Source organism: Antedon mediterranea, chromosome 5 (assembly GCF_964355755.1).
Source record: "Antedon mediterranea chromosome 5, ecAntMedi1.1, whole genome shotgun sequence".
Classification (NCBI taxonomy): Eukaryota; Metazoa; Echinodermata; class Crinoidea; order Comatulida; family Antedonidae; genus Antedon; species Antedon mediterranea.
Genome location: NC_092674.1, coordinates 25,077,199 through 25,093,362, shown reverse-complemented (window position 1 = coordinate 25,093,362; position 16,164 = coordinate 25,077,199). Strand labels below are relative to the sequence as shown.

The 16,164-nt window shown below is 33.9% G+C and overlaps 1 protein-coding gene across 1 annotated transcript in view; it reads right to left on the bottom strand.

Moving 5' to 3' along the window:
- LOC140049849 (scavenger receptor cysteine-rich domain superfamily protein-like) overlaps nt 1-16,164 on the bottom strand; it is a 43,005-nt gene that overhangs the window by 11,834 nt on the left and 15,007 nt on the right. The window contains exons 10-21 of the mRNA XM_072094799.1: nt 15,781-15,810; nt 15,228-15,530; nt 14,741-14,773; nt 13,879-14,187; nt 13,189-13,479; nt 12,502-12,831; nt 11,792-11,958; nt 10,693-10,819; nt 10,067-10,372; nt 9,246-9,419; nt 7,926-8,093; nt 6,923-7,081 (exon numbers count right to left, since the gene is read on the bottom strand). Of these exons, the coding sequence (XP_071950900.1) occupies nt 6,923-7,081; nt 7,926-8,093; nt 9,246-9,419; nt 10,067-10,372; nt 10,693-10,819; nt 11,792-11,958; nt 12,502-12,831; nt 13,189-13,479; nt 13,879-14,187; nt 14,741-14,773; nt 15,228-15,530; nt 15,781-15,810 (2,397 nt within the window). The remainder of the gene's footprint in view (nt 1-6,922; nt 7,082-7,925; nt 8,094-9,245; nt 9,420-10,066; nt 10,373-10,692; nt 10,820-11,791; nt 11,959-12,501; nt 12,832-13,188; nt 13,480-13,878; nt 14,188-14,740; nt 14,774-15,227; nt 15,531-15,780; nt 15,811-16,164) is intronic.

Below are 16,164 nucleotides of genomic sequence, written 5' to 3'. Positions count from 1 at the left end.
ATAGTAATAATAAAATCTTTATATTAAAAAGGAGGCTTGTTCACAAACAAAATGTGTTCTTCCACGGGGCACCATCACAATTTTTTGTCAAACTTTGATAGTGTAGTGTATTTTTGTCAAGATTCTTACAATTGTATAGGTTCACATTTTCCAACATTATTGCTGGGCGGCTTAGAGTTTCTAAGATAGTTAAAAAACAATTACAAAATAAAATGTTCAGTTAATTTATTTTTTTACGGTTAGATGAAACAGTGAAACATATAGCACCTTATGTTTCTATAAAAAAAAATGCGGTATTTCAATGAAAATTATCATTTATGAACAATGGTTACATTATATTAAAATTCATTATTTAAAGATCACCTGAAATGGAAATATGAATTCTAAATCTCATATCAATTTTCATTTAATTCAGTTTCTGTGGTTAGATGAACAGTGGAAGATACAGCACCTTATGTTTCTAAAAGAATTATGCTGTATATTTCAATGAAACAAAATCACTTATGAACAATGGTTACATTATATTCAAATTCATTATTGAAAAATCATCACCCTGAAATGGTAATATGATTTCAAAATATACAGGAGTTTACCTTGTGTTCAGACTTATTCACTGAATATATAAACCGTTAAGCCAGTTTTGGATCCGTCTTTCAAGAAATCCAAAAGATAGCAGTTTAATGACATAAACTAATATTAATAATTCACCTAGCTGACAGCTCAGAAAGATCTGACGATCAACTACATAACACAAAGCTATGGGGTCATTCCATCTCAGATCACCCAATGAGTTAAACCCTACCTCTTCCAATTTTGATGAAATTTGGTATATAGGTGATTCATAGCAATTAAAGCCAAAATTTCAAATTTTAACTTTATCGGACCAACGGTTTTCAAGATATCGCAATTTCAATTTTCGGTTTTTACGCAAAAAAGGGCGCGTCCGCCACGTTTCAAAGAGCTGTATCTCGGGAACTATAGGTTCGATTTTAAAAGCAAAGGTATTTTTGTAAAGGGGAGACCATAAGGAATCTAAATATACTAATTGTGTGTGTTTTATGTTAATTTTAAGTTGAATAAAACTTTGACATATATTTTGACCTTGAAATTGACCCCGTGGAACACGCCCGTTTTGTTGGTGACTATCATGAAAAATGTAGCCCTACGTGTCAACTACAACATATAAAAAAATTGGAGGGGTTTTTTTCTTTGTTTCCATGAAATTACAATTTGAAGTTGACATACCTCTTCCTTTTAGTGTATTTTTGGTGTCTGTCCATGCATTACTTCAATGTCAATTTGATGTATTCCAAAATTAATTTTATTACAAACTAAATATTATTATAATGTTACAATTGTCTATGTCTGGCCTTTACTCATTTTGGGAAATACTGTAATTCCTAGTCGAAGAGGATTTTATAAACGGAGAGGCTATAATACAATGTACATTTGATTCAGGAATCCAACAACAGTCTTCTTTGGAGGGCCAATAAAAGGTTTTCGCTGACCCATGAGGATGCATAAATTTAATTTGAAAATCCCCAAACTCTTCTGAGAGTGAGACATCCACCACCAAACCAATCCATGGGACACCATCATAACTACAGCACACAAAATTCTGAAGTCTAATAATGGTGGGTTGTGTATCAGCAACAATTTCATTTTCATCACTGAAAGATTCTTGAATCACTACCACATCCGGAGGGTTTATCTGGGTACTAAGTTTGTAGACCTGCATCTGTGCCAGAGAAACGGGAACAAAGCGATGATATTGTAATGTACCCTTGATGGTCTGGGCGAGGTTGAATCTCAGCTTTATTTCTTTTTCCACAGTAGATACCTCATCTATTCCCTCATGAAAAAAGTTGATGCCTGGAATGTCCATATGAGCGAGTCATATGGCCGAGCGGTTAAGGCAGGGGCGCCGTTTACCGTACCTAAAAGAGCCAACAACAACATCGGCAAGGGTTCGAGGCCGACTCGCTCCTAGTTCTGGTGGTGGAACAAGTCTTCTCGGATAAGGACTATAAACCGTAGGTCCAGTGTACACAGTTATAACATGTGTGTACTTTAAAGAACCCAGTTCATTATTTGAAAAAGAGTAGGGGGTTACCCCGGTGAACTGGTTCACACAATAGCCCCTGTATCAGGGGGATTACCACCTATCTGATAGGACAGTGATTAATTCACTATTGGTAATCCTTGGCCACATTGCCTAAAGACATAAAATAAAAATAAAAAATTACACAGTAGTCGAACATACTGAGAGATGTGATAATATGACATTCAGTCAAACGCTGTAAGCTTCTCATAGTGACAAGCCTCTTAACGGTTCCACCTATGCCATCACACGCACTCTTGCCATGTGATGTAGCAAAAAAATTCCACTCGGCGTCTAAACCAAAATCTTCCTGGTGGTGGCAAAGGTTAATAAAGTTATATTTGTTTTTGTATTGGCCGCCACATCCATCTGTGAAATAATGAACTTTTTTCATGGTTGGTAGTTTTGTTTTTCTATAGGGGATGACAACCTTTAAAAAGGCATATACAGTAACTGTTGTATGTTCTCTGCAATCACTTATTATGCATATGTTAATGTGCATAATAACATAGTAAGGACACTAAACTATGTGTCAAAATTGATTTTAAAAGTATGTGAGTTACCCAGTATTTCTCATATCAAAATATATCTACTGTTTAAGTGGGCCTGATGAGAAAGCGTAACAATAAGACACCTTAACAGTTAGTGTTCACACTGTGTATAAGTATAACAACACCAAAAATACACTAAAAGGAAGAGGTATGTCAACTTCAAATTGTAATTTCATGGAAACAAAGAAAAAAACCCCTCCAATTTTTTTATATGTTGTAGTTGACACGTAGGGCTACATTTTTCGTGATAGTCACCAACAAATTGGGCGTGTTCCACGGGGTCAATTTCAAGGTCAAAATATATGTCAAAGTTTTATTCAACTTAAAATTAACATAAAACACACACAATTAGTATATTTAGGTTCCTTATGGTCTCCCCTTTACAAAAATACCTTTGTTTTTAAAATCGAACCTATAGTTCCCGAGATACAGCTCTTTGAAACGTGGCGGCCGCGCGCTTTTTTGCGTAAAAACCGAAAATTGAAATTGCGATATCTCGAAAACCGTTGGTCCGATAAGGTTAAAATTTGAAAATTTGGTTTTAATTGCTATGAATCACCCATATACCAAATTTCATCAAAATTGGAAGAGGTAGGGTTTAAAATTCCATTTTTTTTGGGTGAACTGAGATGGAATGACCCTATGCTTGAATATGATCATTTACCAAGTGTGGCACCATGATTTTATTCACAAGATAAAAATGTGGCCCAAGCCTGACCGACTCAATATTTGATAGCATCTAGGTTCGGCTTCTTTTGTTTTCGGTATATTAATTGTATTGAGCATTACATTATTTCGTTAAAATTGCATGCATGGTTGTGTAATATAGTTCTCCCTGTTTATCGATATAATTGATGCTGTAATTGCATATTTTTTAAGCCTAATCATGTCATCTAAAACTTACATTCATGGATGTAATTTTGACCATTTTCTGCAAGTCATATTAAATCACATTTTTTTTTCTGTGCAAAAAAAATTAACATTTTTTAAGCACCCCAAGGCTCATTTCAGAAGAACAAAACTCTGAGTGGGATTATTAGGAAGCTTTCAATTGCAACGACAAATGATGTGCCCAAACATGGTAGTGATGTGCCCAAATATGGTAGTGATATCATCATGTCCATATATGGAAACATCACATTTCTTTGTCACATAAAGTTTGATAGTGTAAACGGAGCTTTATAAACAAGTTAGGTCAATTTAATTGTCCTTTCTCCCTCTATGGTTTCCAAGTTCAGATACTGACCTAACGATGACCTACCACACACTGTGTACTGTAGTAGTACAGTAGGTAAAACTATTATTTCCCTATTTTTTAGGTTATATGCATTATCATGCATATAACCTCTTGATTCTGTCAAAATCTTTATTAGGTTATATGCATGATATGCATATAACCTCTTGATTCTGTCAAAATCTTTATTTATTTATTTATTTATTTATTCTTTCCTTAGCACTATTTTGTCCGTGCATTATCTTGGCATCTGTTTAATCTATCTAAGTCAAGTTTTAAGAGTATATTCCTCATGCCCAGGAATCGATGTGGTTATATTTTCACGATGCGTAATCAAAAATTACGCGGTCTACGCGCGATTTTACGAAATCACGTTTGTAATCATATCTTCACAAGCATGAATCACAATTAAACAAAATTTGGTACTCATAAATTTCAAGTCATATTTCATCATATGGCAATAAAATTACGTGCGTAGCACATATAACGCTTGCGTACGCGCGCTTAAAATGTTCAAAATTGTCAAAATTTATTTTCGATGAAATTAGAGTACGTTTCAGGCAATTTTAAGCGTTTAAAAAATTGCCATGAGTGCGCAGATTTTTGCACGCGCACTGCGCGTTAAACGTTAATGCGCACTCTTTTTGCCCGATTTCTGTTTTACAATCTTTCTTTAATAATATCATCATATTTGATTCAGGTTTCAACTCGAAATTGCGTTATACGAGCACGTCAAAAGTGACTGGCTACGCACGTATAAGTTAACAAAATGGTGAAAATATGCTAAATTTTAAAATTAATATATATCGTCAGAATGCAGGGGAACAGCTATTTTTTATTTCATTTTCTTGAAGTGTATGTATCATATGTATGATTTATTATCAAATAAAGAGAACAAAAGTTGATTAAGTCATCATTAATTGCATATTAAATTTAAAAAAAATAATTTCGACAATCAAACAAATTATGACATTTTCTTAGGCCAAAATAACAAACTTAACATTAACTTTCTTCCTTCAAAAATTCATATATTAAAGTTAAAAGTATGTAGTTTGACAGTGCATCATTTGTATACATTTTAAAGATGTCATCATAGTAAAAAATTATAATTCATTTCGGTATGTAATAATCTATTTGCATCAAAGTGGTTACTGCATAGTAAATACACGGAAGAATTTTTCTACAACGTTTAGTCAGTTGTGTATGGCTCGATGGTCTGTGCTCGTGTCTATGGCATTCAAGGTACCGAGATCGAGTCTCACCTTGGGAAACGAAATAAGATTTTTTTTTTATTATCCGTAGTGTTTGTTCAAATTTATTTCTTAGTGTATAGATTATACACATGATTTATAATGAAATCTAGATAAAAATTAACTTATGTCTTTATTATTATGTAACAACAAATGTGGTTTATGACATTATACGCATATGGATCTTTGATCGGATTGTGATACCGGCTATGGTGTTCGCGTTAGCAAGGTCCTATCATATATTATAAATAATTAAAGATTCTGAGAAAATCAATCAATCAATATATCTTTTAAAAATCAATTATCTTTATTTAAATCAATGCATATAACCTATAATTCGTCATAGTGACGAATTAAATCTAGTTTATTTATTCTTTCCTTAGCACTATTTTGTCCGTGAATTATCTTGATATCAGTTTCATCTATCTAAGTCAATTTTTCAGAGTATATTCCTTATGGCCAGGAATCGATGTGGTTATATTTTCACGATGCGTAATCAAAAATTACGCGGTCTACGCGCGATTTTACGAAATCACGTTTGTAATCATATCTTCACAAGCATGAATCACAATTAAACAAAATTTGGTACTCATAAATTTCAGGTCATATTTCATCATATGGCAATACAATTACGTGCGTAGCGCATATAACGCTTGCGTACGCGCGCTTAAAATGTTCAAAATTGTCAGAATTTATTTTCGATGAAATTAGAGTACGTTTCAGGCAATTTTAAGCGTTTAAAAAATTACCATGAGTGCGCAGATTTTTGCACGCACACTGCGCGTCAAACGTTAATGCGCACTTTTTTTGTCCGATTACTGTTGTATAACCTTTCTTTAATAATATCATCATATTTTATTCACTTTTCAACGCGAAACAGCGTTATACGAGCACGTCAAAAGTGACGGGCTACGCACGTGTAAGTTAACAAAATGGTGAAAATATGCTAAATTTTTTAATTAATATATATCGTTAGAATGCTCGGGAACACCTATTTTTTATTTCATTTTCTTGAAGTGTATGTATCATATGTATGATTTATTATAAAATTAGGAGAAAAAAAGTTGATTAAGTCATCATTAATGGCATATTAAATTTAAAAAAATTAATTATGACAATCAATCAAATTATAACATTTTCTTAGGCCGAAATAACAAACTTAACATTAACTTTCTTCCTTCAAAAGTTCATATATTAAAGTTAAAAGTATGTAGTTTGACAGTGCATCATTTGTTTACATTTTAAAGATGTCATCATAGTAAAAAATTATAATTCATTTCGGTATGTAATAATCTATTTGCATCAAAGTGGTTACTGCATAGTAAATACACGGAGGAATGTTTCTACAACTTTTAGTCAGTTGTGTATGGCTCGATGGTCTGTGCTCGTGTCTATGGCATTCAAGGTACCGAGATCGAGTCTCACCTTGGGAAACGAAATAAGATTTTTTTTTATTATCCGTATTGTTTGTTCAAATTTATTTCTTAGTGTATAGATTATACACATGATTTATAATGAAATCTAGATAAAAATTAACTTATGTCTTTATTATTATGTAACAACAAATGTGGTTTATGACATTATACGCATATGGATCTTTGATCGGATTGTGATACCGGCTATGGTGTTCGCGTTAGCAAGGTCCTATCATTTATTATAAATAATTAAAGATTCTGAGAAAATCAATCAATCAATATATCTTTTAAAAATCAATTATCTTTATTTAAATCAATGCATATAACCTATAATTCGTCATAGTGACGAATTAAATCTAGTTTTTACTTACTTTCACAAGTGATACCTGGTCCGCTCCAGTTCTCAGAATCGCATGTCATGTACGTTGCAATGTCATTACTATGGTAACCATCCAAACATTTATAATGTGCTACGCTTGAATTCACATGCACCTCTGCATTCTCAATCCTTGGTGGATCAGGACATTGCACTAAAAAATTACATTTAAGAATTGTTTATAAATAACTTTAAACACTTCGGTGTCAATCAAGGACTTACGAAAGTTGGAATTGCTCTCGAAAAAAATCTGTTAAAGCAGCAGCTGATATAAACTACTTTAAAAAGTACAAAACATTTGGCGTGTTTCCAAAATGTGAAATTACTTTATATTTGCACATTAATTCAATTCAAAATAAAATTTATTTCTTTCATTTTCAAAGTATATGTAAATAAAAAATAAATAAAAGGAAAAAATAAGCTAGAAGTTTATGTTTTTAATGTAATTATTTAGTTTATGGACTCATTAACAATATTAACTTAAGTTTGAGCTGTAGCATTTTAAGTATTGATTACCTATTACATGTTTTTAAAATATCACTTCTGTCACAGGTAATTACAAGTTTAATCACAATCTACGTTTGAAGCAGCTTATAAATTTACACATTCCTTCTTTTACTTCTTTACTTTTTTTTTTGTTAATTTTAGATTAAAAAATTGGCTTTTGTTAAATTATTTTGATGTTATTAATATGCACATGGAAAACCTGAGAGCTGAATATTTGCATGGCTTAAGCTCTGTCTACACTATCAAACTAGTTTGACAAAAAATGTGTGATGTGCCTAAATATGATAGTGATATGCTTAAATATGGTAGTGATATGACATCATCATCATTCATGTCCATTTTTGTCACATAAAGTTTGATAGTGTAGACAGAGCTTTAGACTTTGACATTCGATTCAAGATGGAAGCAGCACAAAGACTTTTGGGCACAACAGGAGAACAGACTATTATAGTATGAATCATATATGTATCTAGTAAAGAAATAAAGTATACCTTGACATTTGATACCAGGACCACTCCATTTTCCAGAATCACATGTCTTGTATGTTGCAATCTCATTGCTATAGTAACCATCCAAACATTTATAATATGCTATACCAGAGTTTACATTCACGGTGGCGTTTAAAATATTTGGTGGATCTGTACAGTTAACCACAGATTCTAGAGAAAGAAAAATCATATTCACATAATAATTGAGAAATAATGGGGAAAGGGAGGGATGATAAAAGTATGTGTGTGTGTGGAAGGGGGGGGGGGGGTAAGGGAAGAAAAGAGTGTAGTCTTTTATATAAACCACACACTACGTGATACTATACAGATGGGGGTAAAAGCCCATGTTTCAAAAATTAATTTCTTTTTTTTGTTTCTATGAGATGGAATAACATTACCAGTAGAACATAATCAATGGTTATAATTTGTTGTTGGTTTTTTTTTCAAATCTTAAGTGAATATTATTAAAGTGTTAAAAAATACTAAAATAAAAAATATTTTCACTAAAATAGATTCAAGCGAGTTGGAGCATTGAACATTTGATCAATCTGTATTAGAATTGTGTTTGACATGTTGGTTTTTCTCGGCTATAAATCTTGTGAAATAAGATATAGCATTTATAAGTAATTATTCTTCACTGTCTAAAAAGATCATCTAGTATCGTCCATGCTGGTTCTGCATCATTTACTCGTGATAGATAACCAGGATGTAAGCGACAGATTATTTCGATTAGTTTATCACTACTGCAGCGAAAATTTTTTGTCATGTCTTGTTTAAGGAAATTATGATTCAAAACACTTGATTGCTGAAATTGTTACCAAATACTGTAGGCTCTACTAGGCATTTAAAAAAAAAGAGGGTGGTGACACATTTTTACCATGCCCATCTGCATATGCTACGTTAAACTTTGGTTCGCACTTGGATTCAACCCAAGGACGCAAGGAATTTGACCAATCACATCGAGACAAATCATTCAAACTGTCGATTGCATTGTGCTTTATGTTGTTTTGTCCAAGTGGGACGCAATTTTAAGATAGCGCCTGGCCAACAGTATTTTTATTATATATTCTGTTGATGCCCAAGATTATTTTAAATAGCACCCTCTATGTTTGGATGTATTCTAAAAAAAAGTGCCCCTCCATCATTTGATGCATTTCAAAATGCAGTCTTAATTGAAAAATATTACTTGTTATTATTCCACTAATGACAGTATACAAAAAAAATTCATGAGAAAATTCTGATGCTGTGATTGAGCCAAGAATTGAACCCAGAACCCTGAGCATGTTAACCAGCACACCACAGTGCCATACTGTATATTCTTACTTTTACAAACAGGCAATGCTGATTTCCAGGCACAGTTTTCACATGTGATATTTGAAGGTCCGCTCAGTGTGTACCCTTCGTTGCACTCTAACGTTACACTACTGCCATTTGAATAGGACTGTAAGACGGGTATAACCTTACCATTCAATAATCTTCCAGGAAAATCACATGTATCTAGATAAAAAAAAAATATTGGTTTCATTTAGTGGAGATCTAGCTTGGTGGTTAACGTGTGAAGTTAGGCAATATTTGGCCTGGTGAGAGCTTGGATGGGAGACCATCTTGGAATATCAGGTGCTGTATATGGAGCTGGGGTCATTAGGCATTTAAAATCAGCACTGCTAACTCTTATGACAGCCTCTGCATCTAGTAAGTCCTGCCTCAGATGTAGTGGCCCTGGTCTGGTCAAGGAGGGCCCTGGACGAGAGAAGCCCTAGATCAATGTTAGGACCAATCAAGGTTCTTTAAACAGTCCTAGCTTAGTTTAATCCATCATTTAGATGAATGTAAAAATAATTGACATTGTCGTTCGTAACAGACGTCAGCCACAAACAAGAAGACACCAGGCAGAAAACTGACAACAACAAATGTCACACAAACAACCTGGTGGAAGTCTCCCGGACAAAAACAAATACAAGTAAAGCTCTATCTACACTATCAAACTTTATGTGACAAAATAATATGATGTGCCCATGGACATGATGATGTCATATCACTACAAATTTCGACATATCACTACCATATTTGGGCACATTTTTTTTGTCAAATTAGTTTGATAGTGTAGACAGAGCTTAAGGATTTACACTCAAAATACATCATACCTTTACATTGAACACCTGCAACAAAGTATGAATTAGTACACTGAGTTGGACCATGTGTGTAAGAGCAATTTTGTAGCTTGGATTCATTCCCTGTGCACTGGAGTTCAGACAAGCCCACGTTGACTGGTGCTGGGCCAAACTTGTCGTGGAAGACATGGCTGGCATAGCAGAAGCCAGCCTGACGACAAGCTACATTGGCAGCCATCTGAGAAAAACCGTAAGCACAAATGCTGTTCCAATCACCACTTGCACTGATCACTTCTATTCGGCCTTCATTTGCACGATTACCCCCTACTAGTCGCATATCTAAGAAAGAAATCCATTTACAATTATATATTATTAATAATTAATATATTATTTGCTTGACAAAAAAAATAAATAACAATACTTAATATTTGATAGCATTACCAAAAATATGTTTACTGAAGTTTGGGCCTTAACTATTATAGACTCCATTTACACTTATGATTTGGGCCGGTCCAGGACCGGTCCTGGTTTGCATTTATAAAGTCTTTAAACATTGGAAAAAAAAAATTTCTGTTTTCTTCAGTCCAAACTATGCTGGCATAGTCTCATTATGCACCTTTGGCATGCCATACATTAAGCTAAAATTAAGGTTTAGATACCTGAGCAAGCCACGCCCACTACTTTAACTCCTTCAGTATATGTCTCCATTTGTGATTGACAATTACTCAACATCATTTCTTCACCAGCACAATTTACATTTGATATTATTTTTGATGCATCCTCATCCTGAAGAGATAACAAAAGTAACACTCAAGCAAATAGAATAATCCAGAGTCTTGATTGGGTCCACAATTTTTCAGGTCACAAGTATGTGAAAATAGTTGTAATATACATGCGCACTAGCAAATGTTTTCCATTTGCATGAAAATTCACATATGGAAAAGTAGGACTAATTTACATTGCCTTAATCTCTGTCTACACTATCAAACTCTATGTGATATGCCCATATATACACATATTTGGGCACATTAAATTTTTTTGTCACATAAAGTTTGATAGTGTAGACAAGTTTATCCACACTAGTGTCAACACTGGCATTTTGTATGGTACGCCCGGTGTGTACAAAACTGTGTAAACTCTGGGGTACAAGTGTCTAATCTTTCATACATGTAGGCCTATTGGTGCTACTTTTTGTTTATGTTTTGTTTTTATATATTTAGCTAAATTGCCAAGGATAACCATAAGCGAATGTATTCACTATCATTCTTAAAGGTGGCAATCCTGTACACAAGACAAACATATACACAAGATGCTCTACATAAACAAAGTCTTATTACAAGTATTTGAGAGTGGAGTTGTAATTTGTCTTTAGAAAAAATCCTGACATATGATATGACAGCACTTGAACCCAGGACACTTGTTTGGGAGTCAAGCATCATAACCACTAATTCACTTGCTACTCTACTGATTTAGCTTCAAACTTAATTTAAAGATTATGATAACCTCTGAAAATACAGAAATAGTACCGCTCAAAGCACTATAAATTTAGATCTACTATTTGTACTACAGATGATTGGAAATCAGAGTTTCCTTGGCGTCAAAACATATGGACATGCTTTTAATCTTTAAAAACATTTGGAATACCAGAAATTCTGGAAAACACAGGTGTCCAGGAGAATTGACAGTATTTAGGATTTTGGGAATGGTACTCTAGACCCACAAAATTGGCACATCAATAGTACTACAATAATCACTCACCAGATCATACTCCGTTGTATGCGAGAAAGAAGTGTTAAAAAGCTGTCTGCAGACAACTTCTGAATTCCGTAGTGTCCAATTATAACTGGCTACGCTTAGCCATGCCGAATCTTTTAGAACTTGTAAGCGCCCCTCTAATAAGCTTTCCCCATCAACTAAACGAGTATCTTTAAAACAAAAATTGATCGATAAATCGAGAGGTAACATTTTTACTGACTTGTTAGCTAACATATAATAGGATCAGATTTATGAAGTAAAAAATACAGATTAAATTTTGCTTTATTTCCACAAAAAATAAGTTTAGGTTTGACCCACTAAAATAAATGAAACATATAAAACATACATTAATACAAAAAAGTAGAAAGTGATCAGAATATTAGGATTAAAGTAGTTAGTGGTGCTTAGACATTTTGTTAGCTTAACCATAAAGAGATATCAATAAATAATATGGATTAAAGAGATCAGAATAAGGATTAGCATATTATGTTAATGCATGTACAGGGAATAATTTCGCCAGTGTAGCATAGCAAAAAGCTATACAAAACAACCTTTTTGCTACACATTTCTATAATTGTGTAGCAAAAAATACAATACAAAACTATCTTTCTTGACTAAAAAATCAGTTTGATTAGCAATTTTGCTAAACAAAATTTTCAAATGAAATTTTTCCCTGCATGAATAAATAGGATTAGAATAAAGATTAGACTTACCTGTACAGATTAGCCCTGCATCTTCAAAATGATCACAGTTATTCACATTCCATCCTCTATGACTGCATTGGTCGAGGCTTGGTTCTGCTCCAGTGCACGCCACATTGTCCATCAATATAGGCAATGTTCCTGCACCGAATGCTCCACAACACACGGCTGGGTTCTGGAATCGAACAGGAATAAAGTTGCCAAGTTGTCGACAACCGACGACCGCTTCAGCCTTGCCCCATTCATCATCGCAGACGGTTCCCCACTGACCTTTGTAGAAGATTTCTACACGACCTTCAAGAGGGTGCTTTCCACCCACAAGACGAAGAGGTAAATTGTTTCCTGTAAATAATCGATAATTATCAATCAAAATCAATATTATTTCAAATATAGCAATTAACGAAAAATAAGGCCTAAAAAATGTTTCCTGGAACATAATCGGTCGGTTTTTTAAAATCTCATTTTGTGTTCGACACAATTATCTATTTTTGCTCAAAACTATATTTAAAATTAAAATGTAGAGGTCATACTATAGGCAATAAAAAAGTCCCATGCATGAATGTTAAGCCAATAACAAAAAGGTGCGCTTAGATTTGATTGAATTCTGGGGCAATTTTTTTGGAAGTGCAGTAATAAAAAATAGTACTTTTAAACAAATAAAAAAGAATAAGCAACAAATGAAAATAACCTTTGACTTACTCTTATTGCAAGTAAGATACACCTCCTGACAGGAGACGTTCTGAAAGACCATGTTACAATCGTCCAATACATTTGCGGCCTCTGAACATGTCAAATTAACAGCATGTACATTAGTGTTGGTAGACGGTGTAACATCGAAACTTGCAAAGTCTAAGCCCCCAGCATGGAGGCAGGCAATCACACCTTCTTGTTCAGTAAAATCTTCACTACAAATTGCTACCCACTCTGCATTATGTTGCAACTCAAGCCTTCCTTCAAATTCAGATATCGTTGAGTTTAAACGTACAGAGCCTAAGAACAAATTATAATTTCAATTCAAATTTTATTTCAAACAAATCATCCATATGAAACATATACATACAATACAAAAAGAGAAAGAAATCTGTCATGGAGAAAGGATATTCATATATACAGTTTAACATTATGTTTTTACTTTTCATAATTCTGGAAAGAAAACTATAAATTGTCAGCCTCAAAAATTCATAAAAGATGTTTCCACAAACAGATTTCTTGCACTGAGATAACGGGATTGACCTAACAGCATGCGAGAAGCATCAGTATAACATATTTAAGTCGATTGATATTAATAATAAAAATTATATAATAATGTTGCCTTTAAATTAAAAAGTTGCATTTGCAGCACTTCACCCTAAAGAAAATTAATTTGAATCCCTTCCATCCTAGACTTACGAATACACCTAACGCCAACATCTTCAAAATGTCCGCAGTTTCCTCCATTATGATTCGTGTGAGGGCAGTTTAAAATGTTTGTCTCGGTCCCCTCGCATTGTAAATCATCCAGTAAGATGTCTCCGCTACCAGCGCCGAACCAAGGGCAACAGCGCTTTGGATGAGCCGATTTATATCCAAGTTGACGGCAGATCACATCCGCATCTTTGCTGTCGAAATAATCATCACAAACAGTTCCCCATTGACCTCCGAGAAAGATTTCTACTCGACCTTGGAAATCATCCCCATCTGACAGCCTTATTTGACCATCTGTAAAACAGTTTTTTCAGTTATTTCCTATTGTCTGTAACAATCGCATGGGGAAACCAAAGTTCGGTAGAACTACTCCTTTGGAACACCCTTATTTAGGAGATCCCTCTAAGCACGTTGAAACACTGGTTCTCGACAGATCACCAGAGTTAAGCAACGTTGGGCTCGGTTAGAGCTTGAATGGGATCAGACCATCTGGGATTACCGGGTGCTGATATGGAGTGGGGTCCCATTAGGCATTTGAAATCAGCACTGCTGACTCTTATGGCAGCCCCTGCATCTAGTATCTGCCTCAGACCTATTGGCTTATGCCTTTCCTCTGGTTAAGGTGGGTACTGGATAAGAGAAGCCCTTGGTCAATGTTGGAACCAGAAAGGTTTTTTAAACAGTCCTGGCTTAGACATCATTCACAAGAATGTAAGACTAATTGACATTGTCGTTCACAACCGAAGTCGGCCATATATATATAACGTCTCCCTAAGTTTCTAAGCTCTCCCAATTTGGTGTGTTTTTTAAACTATTAAAATAGTTAACTTTACAAACAAAAACTTACCAGTGGGCAGATCTGGAGTTGGTTTTGGTAGACCTGTAATATAATAAAATTATTTCATTTCATCAGTAAAAATGTAACAGAGTCAGATAACGAAGGTTCAAACCAATAAATGAAATAAATATAAATAAAACACAATAAATGGTGTATGAGAGATATAGGAACTATTAATTTACTTATTTCATTGTTTACCTCCTATCATAAACATATTATACTTTAAATCCTACAAACACCAACATAATGACTAATTAAACAGAACTGGTTGTAAATAAAAGTTTTGACACTAATAATGTAAATATTGCTTTATGAATACATATACTGGTCATATCAATTTGATCTCTGGTTAATAGCGTGTGCATTCTCACAGATTTCCTCATCTTTATCATTTCAAATTAATTAACTAAATGTCAGTATATCACCGGGAGGTTTAAATTAATATATATATTATGCTGTTTACATGGAATATATAGAAATAAAAGAAATACTGTACTCAAGCAATTCACCCCAGCATCCTCAAAGTGTTCACAATTGTGTCTGAGTAAATGTTCACACTGAAACAGACTCTCTTCGTTGCCGTTACACTGGAGACCATCAAGCAGAATTGTTCCTCTCCCAGCACCGAAGGACTGACAGCAGACTGACGGATCAGCCATGGGAAAACCTAGTTGACGACAAACTACCGTAGCCTCCTCAATACCAAATCCATCATCGCAAACAGTTCCGTATGCTCCATCTTTTAATATCTCAACACGGCCAGATAAACGAGACAGGCCTCCAACCAGACGAATAGATGCTACAAAAATATTAAAACGCATTGAAGTTATACAGAACGAAAACTTAAAATTTAACTTTAAATATATTTGATGAGTAAAAATAAAATGCATAAAACTGTTATTGTTTTTCTGTTTTCTTTTTAAAGTTTCTATTGATATTCTGTTTTATAACCAGCAACCTGTTTGTGAAAACACAATAAAGATAACTTGAACATTTAAAAAGGTTGATGAGGTTTGTTTAAATTGATAAAAATACATTTAGTTACTTACGTTGCGTATCTGGAGGCTCTCCTGAAGGCTCTAAAAAATGATAAAATAAAGAAATTAATATATGAAATATATAAACAAAATAAACCTAGCATGTAACATTATAATTGTTAAACTTGGAAAGAACTAGCCTCAAAACAGCCGAAATGGAGGAAGGCTATCAAGCAAGGAATAGTTTCTATAAAAAAAAACGAGAGGACACACAATTATAGGCACTTTTTAAAGATCAACACTGGCAATTTTGTCATCATTGTATCCACTGCACAAGATCCTTCCGTAACAGAAAGAGATTTCTTGTGCATGTACGGCTGAAACACCCACAGATACCCACCTAGTTATTATCAGACTTGGCAGACAGCAAAAGAAGAATAATTTTTAAAATATAAC